Raw genomic sequence first — 17,346 nt, forward strand, 5'->3', positions numbered from 1 at the left:
GTCTCCCGCCCGCTAGATCAGCCCTGCGCAGAGCTGGGGTTGGGAAGAGAGAAGGAGGACAGGGCATACCAACCGCCTGCTAGGCCCCTTCGCCTGTGCTCCCCACACTGCGGCTCTTCACGAGCCTCCAGCCCCTCGGGCCTGAACTGCGTCCTGGGGCGGCCTGCCGAGGAGCAATCTGGTTAAGGACCTCTGGAGAGAACTATGCAGGCCTGGGCCAAGGATATCTGGCGGGGTAGTCGTGGCAGCGGGTTTGGAGGAGAGCGAACTGCGTGGGCCTGCGGCTGGAGAGGAGACAGCCTTCTGCGTGCTAAGGGAGAAGGAGACTCGGTGGACTCTGGGCGGCAGCAGCGGGTGTGTGGGCGTGTCTCCGCGTTCCCGGCACCCCGGGCCACGGGTTCTAAGATAGGGATTCTTGGGAATGAGCTTAGGGAAGGCCTAGGAACGAAGCGCCGTGGAGAAGCAAGAGAATGTAGCAAGGAGAAATGCAGGTTTCGGCTGAAACTGGGGAGAGAGATTTTCCGTAGCTTTTGTCTTTCTCTCTTTTTCTTTTCTTGAATCTTGAAATCACTCAAGAAAATCGCCCACAGAGGCAAAAATAATAATAATAATTTTTTAAAATTAGGAGAACAGCAGGGAGTAGAAATATTCCCAACGACAGTCTAGCCCTCGGGATGGGGATGGAAGAGTGGGATTGGAAGCAGCTTCCTTCTTTTATGCTCGCCTGCTACCGCGACGCACACACTGAAGGACTCCTACCCGGCAGTGCCCCGCACTCACCCCCATCTCTCTCTGGATCTTTGCGCTCAAGCGCTCGCGAGCCGCAGCAAAAGCAGGCGCATTCTTCTCTCTGCAGCTGCATGGCCTGGTCTGAAGATGCCGGCTCTGCCTGGGGCCTCAATAGTCTCAGAATTCAAACCGGAAAGGCACCGGGCGCCCTTGTGGCTGAGGGATGGTCCTCCCGGCGCAAAGGCCGTCTCACAGAGGGTCTCCCCAACAGACTGCGGGCCGCCGCCACCGAAGTACTCCCGGGCGCACGTGGCCCACGCTGAATCCCAGCTCCCCAGGCGACCCCGGGGGCTGACTCCCCGCACCATTTCCGCTCCCTCCGGAACAGCCCCGCCTCTCCCCCCTCCCGACTGGCTGTTCATTCTCTTCTCAGCTTTGGGCACCCACCGCTCCCGCTGTTACGGGGTTCCTCCCACGACAGCTCTCCGCTCTCGCCCCCACTCCCATCCCGTGTCTGCTGCCGCCGGGAGGTGTTGTCCACAGTCCCTGCACCTTCCACCTGCCCCTTCTAGCTGAGGCTAGTGCTCCCCCAGCTCCACTATCTTGACCACCAAAAACTGCTTGCGGTGGCTAGGGCCAGAGGAGGGGCACCATGGTCGGGCCGAGTCGGTGCCTATTATTTCAAGGCCAGCACTGCGCGCAGGGTTTTCTGTGGGTCTCACAGCAGCGCCTGCTGCTCCCCACTGGGCTAGACGTGGTGGCGAGCGAATGCCTATTGTGCGGGAAGATGATCTCCACCAGAGCGATTTCCAGAATCACAGGGGACCCCATAGATTCTCCCACAAAACAACCAGCGCCTTAGGAGGGCGCCAGAAGGCGTGTGGGTTGGAGAAATTAGATGCCTTCGAGGGTCAAGGCCTAGACCAAGGCACCTGATTTCAATAGGCGGAAAAGACGGCCTCCATGGCTGGGTCACCTCCCTTTTGAAGACAGACTCTGCTCTTAAGACCCTATGAAACAACCCAATGTGGGAGGCTCTCCAGCCATGTCATCACCAATGCAGTCAACAAATACTGCTTGACTTCTGATGCAGCATAGCAGTCGATGACGTGTATTGAGCACTAACATGCGCCCGCATGAAAATCCTGGCATGTTTTGTCTCATTTATTCCTGGCAACAACCCTGAAGAAGGTATTACTGTCTTTTTGTAGACAAAGAAACTGAGGCTTAGAAACGCCCAAGGCCATACACTGACTAGGCCGGGATTCAAACCAAGAGCTGTCAGTCCACAAAATTCAGTAATGGCTCCATCGTCCTGTCTCTCACATACCTGCTTAGTGCGGCCGCTGGAAAAGCTACAAGAGCCAATGCTACCGGTGCCTTGCCCTCGGGGGCTCATAGTTTACCCAGGGAGACCAGGCAGACAGTATAGCTATAGTACTAGGCGGGAAGTGATAAGTGACACGAATGTCCTTTACTAACACGCGCTGCAAGTTCAGATGCGAGAGAGATGACTTCCGGCTAGGCGACGAGGGAGCGCTTCCTTGGAGGAGGTGGCATTTGAGCAGAGCCTCAGAGGACAGGCTTGTCATGGAGACAAGGGCGGAGAAGACATTCCGAGTGGAGGGAAGAGCTTGAGCAAAGTCAACAAGGCGAGAACGCACACGTCGCCCATCCATAGATATATAAAAATTCCATCTCCTTGGGGATCCAGTGCCGGGTATTTACAAGCCAGGAAGTTTTCCTGCCCCCGCAGCATCTGGAAAAACCACACTCCTGGGCTATCCTTCCTGGTAGCTGGTTCTCAGACAGGAAACTTCCCAGAACTGGCTTTGCCCGGGAAGATGCGGCCAGTCTGGGTGGGAATCGGTAGTTCGCGTACCCCAGGCAGTACAGCCTCGCCCGCAGCGACTAGGACTTTGCGACTTTATACTAGTCCTTGTCTATTTCTGGTAGCTCCACGGCACCCACACTCACTGGCTGCGGAGGGGCGTGGTCCACAGGATCTGGAACCAATAGAGAGGGAGGTCGAAGCGAGAGCCCCGCCCCAGACGTGACGTAAGACCCCCGGACTCAGGCTTCGCAGCCCCGGCCCCAGTCCCTTCAGTGGCTTTAACAAAACCCAGACCCCCACGTCCCGGCCAATGGAGGCGATTTAGACTGGAGCGGGACCGCGTCTGTCAAAAGCCCGACTCGGCAGCAGCGGCGGAGTCCAGAAGGAGAGCTGGAGCCTCCGCGCTGCCTCCCCGCCCCCGCCGGGATTTATTGAGTATTTGGACTGGACAATTAAGTGGCCCTGATGATGTTACCAAGCCCGGTCACCTCCACCCCTTTCTCAGTCAAAGACATTTTGAATCTGGAGCAGCAGCAGCAACAGCATTTCCACGGCGCGCACTTGCAGGCGGACTTGGAGCGCCACTTCCACTCGCCGCCCTGCATGCTGGCCGCCGCTGAGGGCACGCAATTTTCTGACGGAGGGGAGGAGGACGAGGAAGAAGAGGGAGAGAAACTGTCCTATTTGAACTCACTAGCTACAGCTGATGGCCACGGGGATTCGGGGCTCTGCCCCCAGAGCTATGTCCACACGGTCCTGCGAGACTCGTGCAGCGGGCCTAAGGAACATGAAGAGGAGCCCGAGGTCCTGAGGGACCGGAGCCAAAGTGAGTAGAGGGGGAAAGGAAACGCACCCGCACATCTGGAGCAATGGCGGGGTGCCCGCAAACAGCCCACAAACCTCGCCAGCACGGCTGCCCGCCCCTTTAGCCCCTGGCTGGGGTCATGCCCTGGCCCTGGTCAACGACAGCTCCGCAAAGCGCAGGTGCCTGCAAGGGAGCCAGGGCGGAGGGAGAAAGACAAGGTGACTCCGCCAACTACTCCCCCCAGAGGGGGGAGGCGATGCAGCCCCGGAGGGAAGGGAAAATAGTTACTAATGCCCTGATGGTGATAAGCAACATGGGCTCAGCTGCTGGGGGCTGACAACTCATAGTATTTTTCCTCTTCCCAAGAGCTAGAGGGGCACGAGCCTGAACTTTTCCCACTTTCTCTCTAGCGTGAGACGAGTTTTCTGAGGCCAGGGCAGCCGCTCCCTCTTCTTGGAAAAGACAGTCGAAGCTGGTTGTGTGCCTAGTGTCCGCAGGGCGCAGGAACTTCGGTAGAGTTCAGCTGGGTGGTTTCCTCACTTCTCCGCCTGGAACTCAGCGTCCTCGCACCCACGGCACCCGACAGAGAGGGAGGGGATGGTGGGAGAGTGCGTGGGAACACAGTCCATTCCGCACTCACAGCCCTGAGGCACCAGACTTTTTTGAAAATTCTTAACGTTTTGCTTTGTGTCCCAGGCTGTGGGGCTTCGGGCTGAGTGAAAAACGCGCCGAACTTAGATCCTGGCTGCTCAAGTAGGACGCGAGGTGAATTGGGTAGGGAAATAGGACAACTGAATAAAGCCTCCAAGGAAGTGTTTGTTTCTGAGGAGAGAGAGCCAAAGAATCTCCTTCCCTAAGAGGAGGTTTGATGTGGTGGAAGCCAAGGCCTGTGCTCTGACAGCTCCCCTGGGCCTAAAATCGACATGAAACTGTCTAAATCAATCAAATTTCTTTTTCTCTCTAAGGTAATACAGATGTCGTCATGCATTTAGCTGTGGGCCTGTAGGCTTTTAAAAGTAAAAAACTGTCCCTGGGCAATACATGAGCGTTACACTCAGACATTTACGAGAAGGAAGATATTCGCAGAACGCACGCATACCGGCTCCCAAATACCAACATGTCTCACACCTTCAGCTATTCATGACGGAGTGGAAGGCAAACGAGTTTGCAAATACTATAGTTATTATGGAGTTGCAAACTTCCATCCTGAAAATAATCATCACGCCGAGCCGCACATTTAATACAGGGTAATCTCTCGCAGATGCTCAAGTTCTAAATAAACGCGCACTAACTACCCCTCCCCACGGAACGCGCCTCCACCCACCAAGGGCGTTGTGAGAGGCCTTGGGCTATCGCAGGGTCCCACGGCGTCAGGAGCCACAAACTTTCCCAAAAGTCCAAGCAGTTATTACCGCACGCTCCGCGCTGCCACCCAAAGGGGACACAGTGCTCCGGGACCGGAGCCGCGGTGAGACCGGGAACAATTAAAGGACGCTGTTGTTTTGCTTCTTCCACAGAAAGCTGCCAGCTGAAGAAGCCTCTGGAGGCAGCCGGAGACTGCAAGGCAGCGGAGGAGAGCGAGAGGCCGAAGCCACGCAGCCGCCGGAAGCCGCGGGTCCTTTTCTCGCAAGCCCAGGTCTTCGAACTGGAACGCAGGTTCAAGCAGCAGCGGTACCTGTCGGCCCCCGAGCGCGAGCACCTCGCCAGCAGCCTGAAGCTCACGTCCACGCAGGTGAAGATCTGGTTCCAGAATCGCAGGTACAAGTGTAAGAGACAGCGGCAGGACAAGTCTCTGGAGCTGGGCGCGCACGCGCCCCCGCCGCCGCCGCGCCGCGTGGCAGTGCCGGTGCTAGTGCGGGACGGCAAGCCGTGCGTCACGCCCAGCGCGCCAGCTTACGGCGCGCCCTACAGCGTGGGCGCGGGCGCCTACTCCTACAACAGCTTCCCCGCCTATGGCTATGGGAACTCGGCAGCCGCCGCCGCTGCCGCTGCTGCTGCAGCCGCCGCCGCTGCGGCCTACAGCGGCAGCTACGGCTGTGCGTACCCGGCAAGCGGTGGCGGCGGCGGCGGGGCCTCCGCGGCGGCCTCGGCCATGCAGCCCGCCTGCAGTGCGGCCGGAGGCGGCCCCTTTGTGAACATGAGCAACCTGGGCGGCTTCAGCGGCGGCGGCGGCGGCGGGGCGCAGCCATTACACCAGGGTGCGGCGGCCGGGGCCGCGTGCGCGCAGGGCACCTTGCAGGGCATCCGGGCCTGGTAGGGACCGGGCGGGTCATGCGGCAGCCGCCCCACCGCAGCCTGGCGCCGCGGGACTGAAGCGCGAGAAAGGCTGGATCCAAGGAAGGGCCAGGTCCCCTCGTTAAATAAAATATATATATATATATATATATATATATACACACACACGTCTCGCTCCCCAGGGCCCCGGAGCGCAGCTCACGCGAGGCCTGGGGAAGGGAGCTCAGGGGCGAAGAGGATGCCCAGGAGTGGTCACGAAGACTGTCTCTGAGGCAGAAACGCCGGCTGGGTGCTGGGAGGACGATGGCCCCGAGCTTGGCCCCAAAAGGAGTGCGAGAGGCTGGAACTCGGGCTGCTGCTCAGTTCTCCCAGAGCAAGAAGGGCTTCTCTCCCTCGAGCTTCTCTCCCTCAGCCTTCCCGCGGCCGCCGCGAAGCGCTGGCAGAGAACTCAAGGACAAAAAAAGCATGAAGGAGAGAAAAATGGGCGTCGTGGCTTGAGAAATCCCCAGGCCCTGCCGACCCTCTGCCCCCTTTGCGGGGCCGGCGTCCACAGCACAGTCCATTTTCCTTTTCCCAACCGCCTGCCTTCCGCACCAGATACCTCGGCCTGGATCTCCAGATTGTCACGGGGGTGTAGAACTCTGCGAGAAAAACCAGTGGAGTGAGATCAAAAGTTGGGGGGCTGAACAAATCCGGGAACTGGTGGCCCACCGGAGGTGTTACCGGCTTTCCTTTCTGTTTCGTATTCTGTGTTCAGCACATATATATATATATATATATATATATATATATATATATATAAAACTATATCCACACGCCGCCATGTACACACCCGCTGCCATACACTACAGGAGTCAATAAACAAGGTGCAATATTTTCAAACCGTTGGCCGGCTACAGACTTTGTTTAGCCCACAAGAGTGGGGAGGGATCCTTTAACAGGGCGGGCGGGGAAGGAAAAGATACTCAGGAAAAACAGTTCCCCCTGGATGGTTGTAGGCCTGGTCTCGCCTGCCTCAGTCCCTAGGCTGCAAGTCCGGTCTCCAAGGCTTTGTTCATTAATTTCTCTTTACTGTTGTAGGGAGGACAGGTCGGAGACTCAGGACCTTTTGAGGTCTGGGCTTTGTAATCCCCCCAAGTTTCACCCAGATGCTTGGGCTAGTATCTGGGCCTGCGTTAGATCAAGGCCTAGACTCTGCCCCGCCTCGAGGGTCGCCAGGGTAAAGGGAAACCTCGCCCCCAGGCCCAGGCGTAGGCCGCGCGCAGGCGGCTGCATCTGCGGCCGCCGCCCAGGCTTCCAGCGCGCCCGGGGGCGCTGCGCCCCGCCGCGGCCGAGTTCTCCCCCTCGGTCGCCCTCCCTTCTCCCCCGGCGGCCGCGGCTTTATGCGGCTCCTTGTCACTTGCGGAGAATGCCTGTGCGAGGCCTGTGCTGCCACACGGCCGATTGTGAGCGTGCCAAGGCGGGTGAATGGGGAGGCCTCAGCGCGCCGCGCCATTGTGGGGCCGGGCCTTGCTGAAAGGCGGCTCCGGGCCGGGAAGGTGCGGAAAGAATGGCTTTTTATTGGAGTCCCGAACAAAAGGTGTGGTAGGAAGGCGAAGTCCCCTGCGCGAACAAAAACCCCAGCGCGTCGGGATTGACGTCCCTCCCGAGCTCCCCATTGCTTCCCAGAGCGGGGGCTTTGTGCAGCAGTCTGCTCAACAGAGGGACGGAGAAATGCGCGGGGATTTTGTTCCCCACTTTTTGTGCGCTGGGGGAGGGGGCGGCAAGAGGGGACGGGGCCTGGGCGGGCAGCAGGGAGGGGCGCGCTGATTAGGCCGGGCCGGCCGGGGCGCGGAGACGTTCAGCGGGAGCCGGCGGCCTGAATGCAGGGTCATTATTGCTACAAGTTTAGCAATTTCGCCCTTACAGGAGGGGGCGGGGGCTGCTAGGTTGCTGCGGTAGCCGGGCTGGGGAGCTGCAGAGCCCCGGAGGAGGAGGAAGAAAAAAGAGGAGGGGAGAGAGGGAGGCAGGCAGGCAAGCGAATCCACCGAAACCCACTGACCGCCCAGGATGAGGCTTGGACGCGTCCAAAAAGGGTCTAGCGGGAGGCAGGAAAGGGGGCGCCTGGGGGGCGGAGACCCGCCCTCCCCTTGCCTCTCTAGAGGCAGAAAGACCCCGGAGCCAGGCGTGAGTTAGTGCACCAGCCTGCGGGTCCCTCAGCTCCTCGCCGCCAGTTCCTTCCTCTCGCAAGCCGCACTGGAGTTGGGACACCGCCTCCCACCACCGCTTTCACCACCGTGACGTCCCAAACCCCCTTCCTAGCGAGCCCTCCTTCTGGAGCTATTATCTTTCCTTGAGTTTCTTAGGCTAAGGGCATGGAGGGAATTCTTGCTTCCTAATACGTTTCTGCAGCCTCGGACTCATTCATTCATTCATCCATCTATTCAAAAGTATTCACTGATATTGATACTACTACTATATGTTCACTTCACTGTTCTGGCCGCTGGGGACGGTGAAAAAACCAGTGTCCGTAGGCTTAGGAAGTTTATTTGAAGGAGTGTATGTGGCGGGGAGATAGCTAACAAACGTAAAAATTAGTAGTCGATAAATTCTAAAAAAGAAAGAGAACCAAGTACTGGAGGGAGGGTTCTTTTCCAGTAGGTGGTCAGAGAAAGCCACACTGAGGAGATTAGATTTAAGCCGATGCCTGAATGACAAAAAGGAAGCAGCGCTTTGCTGTTGCAGGCTCCATGTCTCTGCACATGTCCTCTCCTCTGTCTGGGATGCTCTACTATCCCCAATTTTCTGGTGAACTCCTACTCCTCCTTCAAGGCCAGGGTTTTTTTCCCGAACCACCCAAGTGGGGGTAATCACTCCCTAATATGTGCCACCAGAGTCTTAGGTACTTTCCAAAATCACAACGTAGTGTCATGCAAAGATTTATTTGTCTCTCTTTCTCCACGTGAGGGCCTAGTGAGGTCGTAGGGGGCCAGGTTGGCATCTTTTCCCTCTAGGACAGATAACACAGTAGGAGATGATGGGGCCAGCCTCCTTAAGCACCGCGTTCCCCAATGCGGATGGCCCCTGTGGTGGGGAACTTCGCGTTGGGTGTTGGCTGCAAGGGAGATGAACAGCTAGACTCTTGGCCCACCTGGGCGGAGCCAGAACACCTAAAATCGTCTGTGGAAGACGTGCAGCCTATCTCCATCCCAGAGGAAGGTCCGGCCTTGGGTACCCCGTGATACCGCCGGGGAAACGGCTTCCCCAAGGGATTGTTGCCCCTTGCCCTACAGCTCAAAACCTAGGAAAGGAGGCTGAGAACTTGGTGATAACCTTGACAGGAGGACACAAAGTTTAGGGTTAGGGAAGACGCAGGGATAGGGCAGGGTGGGGCGGGGGTGGGGTGGAAAACTGGGAGGTATACGGTTAATCTGGGACCTGCATCTGGGACCCAATTCGACTTCCCCTACATTCACTAAGTGAGGAGTATGGTCGGTGATCAAGATGCTGCCCTGCGCGGAGCGCTCACTTCCAGGCCTGGATTTCAGCGCGTGCGCGCTAGGAAACCAAGGCTCCGGGAGCAGACGCCTTAGCTCCGCTGGGGGTTTCCTAAGTAAGCCACCCCTTTTTCTCCCTCCTGATCTGTATCCTGATGGGCTGTGGCCTCGCAGTGCTCCTCAGCGCCGGATCCCCACCTTCCTTGCCTGGCTTCCTCCTGGCCCGAATCAATCTTCCTTCACTTTGCATCCATCCCCTCCTGTTCTGGAAAAGAGGCGTGTGATTCTCATAGAGGAAACAGAGCTGGTTCTGTGGATCGGTTCCTGCGCAGTTTGCATGTCTTGAGATACTTAAAGCCAGTCTGGACCAGCCCCCTTCCTGCTCCCTACCCTTTTCCAGATCCTGCAATCTCTGGGTATAAATAGCTCGCATCTCTCCACTGAAGGATTTCCCTGCTGCTCAGTTAATGGGGTTCCAGTGCCTTGGCTATCAGAGGGTGAAAACCCTTAACTAACAGCTACCTCTTCCATGAGCTCTCTCTCTCTAGGGGAAAAGACACCCTCCCAGGCCCAAACCACTGCTTCACTGATTGTCCTGTGAGCCAGGAAGAATTGTAAAATCCAGACAAGCCTTCTAATGACCCGTGAGACATTGAGTGGGTGAAGTAAATCGTCCCTCTGGGTTCTGGTTTCTGAGCTCTAATGCAGAGAAAAGGGATAATCCCTCCCCACCCAGTGACTGGTGTCACATTGGGCTCAAGAAGTGGGTAGGCACTACTCATGGGGCAGGTGGAATACGTGTTAGAAGGCCAGCATTTTTTTTTCTTTCTGAAGAGCCTAATCTTGAGGGGTTAAGAGGATGGACTCTGGAATCAGGCTGCCTCTATTCCAATCTCAGCGCCAGCACAAACAGCAGTAAAGACCTTGAGTAAGGAGCACTCTGAACCTCAGTTTTCTTCTCTGTAAAATGGGTATGCTTAATAGCACCTCTCTTGTAGGTTTTTTTTCTTACAGTAGAACACACAAATATTAAATTTACAAGTCAATTAATTCTTATGTGTGTAAATGCTCATGAACCAATCACCTTGGCTTTGAAAATTAAACGAGATGATCCATGTAAAAGCAGCTTAGTGCAGTGTCTGGTACGCATCAGGCATTGCATCCATGTTATAGGGCAGGCCGGTGCTAGGCGCTGTGTATAACTCAGAAGACCAGGACGGCCCTTGGGGCACTCCCAGGTGCGCGGGGAGAGCGGGGCAGGCCCAAGGATTCGGAACGCCAACACTGTAGCCTCACGACACCACAGAGGCGGGTCGGAGCCATGACTGGTAAGCCAAGGGCAGGGGGCACCCGGCGGGGCCTGCAAGGCTGGCAAACTTATCAGAGGCTCGGACCTTGGCAGGGTCTGGGGAATTCGACTGAAGGGGGAGGTAAAAAGAGGTTCCAGGAGGAGCCGCGAGTCCCCTCTAACCCATGCTGCAGGAAGGAAAGGGTCGGGAGGGGAAACCTAGCTCCTCTGGGAAAGGCTCCTCGGCGTCCAGCGTCCGGCGGTTCCCGGGCGTCGCCGGGGTGGGGCCGGGTGGGCGGGTTCTTGGCTGGAGAGCTTCGCGTGCAGGAGGCGGGTTGGTTCAAGGCCTCCTTCGCAGCCTCCTCCTCCGCTTTTTGGTTCAGGGCTGAGGGGGGAAGTCCTGGGCGCCTTCTCCCAACTCGAGGGGCCCGAGCCGGGGAAGAACGGCGGGTTCTCGGTGACTAGAGTTCAGTGCTCTGCCGCCGCCTGCTCCGCGTGAACGGAGGGCGCCTCGGAACCGCGGGGGGCGGCGCAGGTGCTTCGGCGCTGGGCGCCGCGTCTCACCCAGGCCTGGGGCGGTCAGAGCCCGCTGGGCAAGGAGCCACCGGCGAGCCCCGGGAGAGCCTGGCCAGCTCTCGGGATGAGAGCCCAAACTGGAAGAGCCAGCCGTCCTGGCAGTCGCATCCTGGACGCGGAGCCAGGCCAGCGCGAGGCGCGGAGGTAGGACGCTCCGCGGAGGGTTTGGTGAATCCATAAGGCCTCCGTGCCAAGTCCAGGGAGGCCTGGGGCGGGAGAGGGCACTGATCTCAAAAGGACTATGGCTGTTTTGAAAAGACGGTCCCGCAAAAAGCCTAGACTTCAGGTAACGTCATTAGCAGCAAAGTTTTCTAAAGGGGAGTTTAGAAAATTTATTGAAGTATGAAATACATACAGGAAAGACGTAAGTGTGCATACAGTTCGCCGAATCTTCATAAACCGAACGCTCCCTGCGAACAACACCCAGATGAAAAACCAAAACAGTATCCGTCCCCCACCCCAAGTCCCCTCATGTTCCCTTTTGTCACCACCGCCACTGACCACCAAGCGTAACCACTATCCTGGCCAGGATAGATTGGTTTTTGCCTGGTTTGGAACATTATGTAAGTGCAATCACGTAGCGCGTAGGCTATGTGCCTGGCTTTTTTCATTTGTGAGATTTATCTATATTCTGCCTGTCGTTGTAGATTGTTCATTTGCATTATTTTACAGTATTCTCTTGTGTGAATGTGCCACAATTGATTCATCCATTCTGCTGTTAATGGGCGTTTGGGTAGTTTCTAGATTTGGGCTGTTGTGACTAATGTTGTTACAAACATTCTAGAACAGTATCCAGTAGAACTTTCTGCAGTAATGGAAGTGTTCTACATCTGTGGTGTCCAGTGTGGTAGCCACTAGTCACATGTGGCTGCTGAGCCCTTGAACCGTGGCTGGTGTGACTGAGGAATTGGACTTCTAGTTGTCTAAAATTATAATTAATTTACATGTAAAGAGTCATATGTGTTGGACAGCAGAGTCCTAGTATGTCTTTAGGAGACTGTAATGCACATTTGTATTCTGTACATACCTAGGAGTGCAATTGCCATGTCTTAGGGGATGAAAGTCAGCTTTAGTAGATTCTGCCAAGCAGTTTTCTAAAGTTGGTTGTACCAATTTACACTTCTGTCAGGAGCAGCACCACATGCTCCCCAATACTTAGTATTTTAATTCCATTTTAGCCATTCTGGTGAATATGTAGTGAAAAGAGGCTTTTGTTCCCTTTTAAGGCTATGAAAATTGACATTTCACCATAGTAAAGATGATGATGATGGTTGGAGGATTTCTTGGGGACTGAGAGATGCTATAGGGGTTGGAAGCTTACCCTTTATGCCACCCCACTTCTGCAGTTGGGCCTCCCACCCAATCAACCTTCTGCCCTAGGAACTGGACCGGGATTAGCAGGCCACTAGGGAAGAGGCTGTATGTTTGGAAGTGATCCATCTCCCACATCTGTTGTTACTTTTTGTCTTCTTAAAATCAGCGCCCCTCTTCCTTTACTGTTATAATTGGAATATCCCACCAGAGGTCATGGTGAGACTGCCTGGCAGGCTGCAGCCATGGCAGAGAAGCCAGGTTTTGTGCTGGCTGCAGTTTTAGTTTGCAGCTTGGCTCGGCCTTGTATAAAAAGGCAATAACAATCCTGAGTGTGCTACCTCACTGGCTTGCTGAGAAGCAAAGTCAGCCCTGGTGAAGCAGCAGGGCGATTCCTTACTGTGTCAGGCTGTGTGTGTGTGTGTGTGTGTGTGTGTGTGTGTTGCTTTGTAGACATACTCTCTAATCGCTACCTCACTGGCTTGCTGAGAAGCAAAGTCAGCCCTGGTGAAGCAGCAGGGCGATTCCTTACTGTGTCAGGCTGTGTGTGTGTGTGTGTGTGTGTGTGTGTGTGTGTGTTGCTTTGTAGACATACTCTCTAATCCATAGAATAATCTTGTGAGTTTACACATGTGAAAACTGAGGCTCAGAGATGTTAAGTCATTCCCCTCAAGGCCACACAGTTAGTAAACAGTGACAGCAGCCCCAGGAGGACTTTCCACCCATTGCCACTGAGAACATTTCTGACGTTTTCTACCTCCCTTCCCTGGGTAAACAGAGCCCTGGCTGGTGCAGATCTTGAAATTCTGGATCAAATTAGATGTCCTCTGCTAAGTGTCCCTTTGGACAGACTGAAACCAATCATTGAAGACGTGTGTTTTTTATGTTGTAATACTAGTGAAACTCACTTCGTGTGACATACGAGTTCTTGGAAAGTTGTGTGCAAAAGAGCTTTTTGCTTGTGGCGAGGGAGAAAAACTGTACATTTTAAGTTCCTCTCTGGAATTCGTTGCTTAAAGATATCCCAGGGCTTCCCTGGTGGCGCAGTGGTTGAGAATCCGCCTGCCGATGCAGGGGACACGGGTTCGTGCCCTGGGCTGGGAAGATCCCACATGCCGCGGAGCGGCTGGGCCCGTGAGCCATGGCCGCTGAGCCTGCGCGTCCGGAGCCTGTGCTCCGCAACGGGAGAGGCCACAACAGTGAGAGGCCTGCGTACCGCAAAAAAAAAAAAAAAAAAAAAAAAAGATATCCCAAAGTGAATTATTTTGTAAAGTGAAGGACTCTTTTGAAATATGAATAATAACCTAGCATTGTTGGGTTTTCAAATAATAAACAAGGGTAAAGAGCAGCTCAAAATTGTATACAGGATTCATCAATATTTCACACGTATTTCTTCTTTCATTGAGAAGGGTTCTAATGAAAGTTTCACCTGGACCATCTTGACAGTGAGCTCTCTGAGAGGTCCACAGATTACTTCTCTATCCAGATGTTAAGTTACTAGAAACCCAGTGCCCCCAGTGGCTACTGGTTGATTCAGGCTTAACTTGGGTGTGTTTTACAGTCCCTGATCACTTGGTGAGCTTCTCACAGATGGGGCTGAAGAGTCAAATGGGTTATTAGATTAAAAGACCTTTAAGGTCCCACCCAGTCTTGAGAGTCTGTAAACTAAATGTTACATGCCTATAGATTCATAGATTTCAGCTGTGGTGGTGGGAAGGGCCTTAGAAATCACCGAAGTACAGCTCTTTTCTGTTGCTGAATCCTGCCTGGAGTATCCTGGGCAAGAAACTGTCCCACAGCTCCTGGACACCACCCATGGGAGAGCCACTCACCTCTCGACTCCCTAAGTGTGAGAAAGCTCTGCCTTGTGTTCATGTGGGCTCTGCCTCCTGCACCTTCCATTTGCCGCCCACAGATGTCTACTCCTTCTGTATGTCAGCTCTTCAAGTATTTGAAGCCAGCCATTGAAACCCATGTAGACCTTCTCTCCTCAGGTGAAATAGCCTCAGTTTCTTTGACTGTCCTGAACCTCCCGGTCATTCTGCAGTGGGTGTTCTCTAGCTCACCCATTTCTTCTGTGCCTGGGCTGTTCTGGTGTATTCCCCGTAGGAGGCCCCCCTTCCTAAGCCTTTAAACATTTCCATCTTCCCATCCTCTTCTGAGAAGGCTGAGGCCCACTGGCAGGCTCTCCCTCATGGGTCCTGCTGTGCTCAATTTATGTTTTTATTCCTTAGTCTTCAGAGGAATAAGTATCCATTCTGTCTACAAGTAACACTTCCCCTTAAAGTCTAGATATACTTTCTTTCCTACTTCTAGAAACAACGCTTCTTATTTTGAGTTCTGAGGTCCCCCCACTCTACAATTTAATATTCTCTACCTTCCTTCCTTTCACCCTCAAACACGTAGCAATCTCTCCATATTGTCTTCTCTTAACACTGGTGTCCCTTCCTCAAATATCTTTCCTTTCCCCTTTGGGGTCAGATTTCTGAATTTTTGTCTTGACAGCTACTTCCCTTTCCCTCAGCCTGAATGCCGCTTACCTCCCAAGTGCTGGATATTGATGCCTGGTTGGAAATTACCTTTGTGGTCAGTTGGTTCAGCTCTTTCCCTGATGCCCGATTCCCTCCTGAGGTGTTAAAGTCCTGCGCCTCCCCCTAATTATCTGAGACTCATTCTTTGAGATCAGACGGCTTCTCCTCCAGCTTGTGCTTTATTACCTACCTCTCTTCAGTGTTTGGCATAATGACTTTTTTTCTGGAAAGTCTGGAAAGCTTTTGACACTCTCTACTATCCTGATCATTTTCTTTCTCAAAGAGTAGTTACTCCTCTTCCTTCTCCAGCCCCGGCTTATTGGAACCCTCCAAATCTCAGTGACTTTTCTACACTCTTGCTGTCCTAAAGCTTGTCATTGCATACACACAGCATCAACTATCACTTTTATATTAAGGGTCCCTGAATCTACAGCTTTTGCTTGGTCTCCCTCTAAAGTCATATTTTCAAATGCCCAGGGGATAATTCTTCATGTACCTGTACCATTGTCACCTCAAGTTCATCGCCACTCCCCCAATCTACTCACACCTCAACTTCTGCCCAGGGCATCACCTCTCCTTGTTCTCTTCCCTTTGGTTGGAACCAATCAGTGAACACATGGTTTCCCCGAGAGTCTCTCTTCTCTTACAGCAGAAGAAATGGGAGAACAAACAATGTCTGAACGCCTAAACATTTCAGTCATTGGGCTCTGCGTATCCTGACCTGTTTAGTACTTGAACCATCCTGAAAAGTAAGTGCCATTATCTACATTTTTTAAAAATTTATTTATTTAATTTATTTTTATTTTTGGCTGTGTTGGGTCTTCGTTACTGTGCGCGGGCTTTCTCTGATTGCGGCGAGCAGGGGCTACTCTTTGTTGTGGTGTGTGGGCTTCTCACGGCAGTGGCTTTTCTTATTGCGGAGCACGGGCTCTAGGCGCGCGGGCTTCAGTAGTTGTGGCACGCGGGCTCAATAGTTGTGGCTCGCGGGCTCTAGAGCACAGGCTCAGTAGTTGTGGCGCAGGGGCTTAGTTGCTCCACGGCATGTGGGATCTTCCTGGACCAGGGCTTGAACCCATGTCCCCTGCATGGGCAGGCAGATTCTTAACCACTGCGCCACCGGGGAAGCCCCATCTACATTTTTAAGGGTTAAGAAATGAGATTTTGGGACTTCCCTGGCAGTCCAGTGGTTAAGACTTTGCTCTTCCATTGCAGGGGGCACAGGTTTGATCTCTGGTCAGGGAACTAAGATCCCGCATGCCTCACGGCACGGCCAAAAAAAAAAAGAAAGATTTTGAGGATATAGGCACCTTGCTCAAGGACCCTCAGCTCTTAAGTGAAGGAATCCAGAGCTCCAATCAAGGTCTGGCTGATTCTAAAACCTAAGGACTTTACTATAATGGCCTTCTTGTTGTTGTTGTTTTTTAGTTTAATTTAATTTATTTATTTTTGGCTGCATTGGGTCTTCTTTGCTGTGCGCGGTCTCTCTCTAGTTGTGGCGAGCGGGTGCACGGGCTTCTCTTTGCGTTGGCTTCTCTTGTGGAACACTGGCTCTAGGCGCGTGTGTTTAATATTGTACATAGTGCTCTTATGAATGTGTACAAAAAATTCCTCTGAGGTTGTGAGCATACACACTTTTAAAATGTGTGACTGTTTAGGAGGAACACAACCTTCACCAGGAAGTTACAATTCAGAATCTCTTCAGGGCCTCTCTCCAGAAGAATTTCAGAATTTCTCTGAGTCCAGAAACATAGTAGGATTCTAGATAAGCCACAGTCCAATTGCTTAAAGTGCTGATGATGTCCTAGATATTCTAGAAGGCGCATGGCAACTCTGCAACTCCAAGGCTAGTAGCTCCATTTTACAGATGAGTAAACTGAGGTGCAGAGAGGTAAAACAACTTGCTCAAGGTGGCACATCATCAGAGCAGGAGATTGATCTGATCTATTTGCCTTCTCTAGAAAAGTCTTTGAGACACACTGACCAACTATCAGCTGCTTCACTTGGATGTCCACTTCCTCCTCAATGGCTGCTCTTGGTGAGGTCTCTCATGTAGGAACTGCTGCCACACTTTGGCTCCATCCTTGTTCCCATCTGTTTAGCATCTCTGGAGAGCTCAGAGGCAGTGCCCTGCCTGCACCCCCTAGTGGTCACAGGGGGATGTACAAGTCCTTCTGGCACTGTCTCAGTACCTCTGTCAGCACCCTCTGGTGTTGGCCAGGGACGCAAAGTCATATAGACTCAGGCTTTCAGAGGTGCACTTATCTCCCAGGGTGGATGGTAGGCTGTTCCTTGAGGAAGGACCCGGATTCTCCAAGTCCCCCACTCCTGATAGTCCTTTAAGGGAGACACCCCCCCATGCCTGACAGTGACCAAAACCAATTAAGAGAGGGACTTGACAACAGCCTCGGATTCCTCTTTAGCGAGTTAGCAAGAGCATCTGACTCAGAGTCCACATAACTTGTTCTTGGCTTCCACAGTCCTTTGTTCATTGACATACCTATGCTTAGTATTGTGCCAAGTTCCCAAATTTGCTTATCTGACATGCCGCTGATAGGTCTCAG

At 53.6% G+C, this 17,346-nt stretch overlaps 1 protein-coding gene across 1 annotated transcript; it reads left to right on the forward strand.

The window, feature by feature from the left end:
* Positions 1-2,872: 2,872 nt before the first annotated feature.
* On the forward strand, positions 2,873-6,485 carry NKX2-3 (NK2 homeobox 3). Its single transcript, XM_024121145.1, has 2 exons — positions 2,873-3,389; positions 4,886-6,485. The coding sequence occupies exons 1-2, from the start codon at positions 3,029-3,031 to the stop codon at positions 5,623-5,625; spliced, it is 1,101 nt and encodes a 366-aa protein (XP_023976913.1). The 5' UTR covers positions 2,873-3,028; the 3' UTR covers positions 5,626-6,485.
* The last annotated feature ends 10,861 nt before the right edge of the window (positions 6,486-17,346 follow it).

Source organism: Physeter macrocephalus, chromosome 20, assembly GCF_002837175.3.
Source record: "Physeter macrocephalus isolate SW-GA chromosome 20, ASM283717v5, whole genome shotgun sequence".
Taxonomy (NCBI): Eukaryota; Metazoa; Chordata; class Mammalia; order Artiodactyla; family Physeteridae; genus Physeter; species Physeter macrocephalus.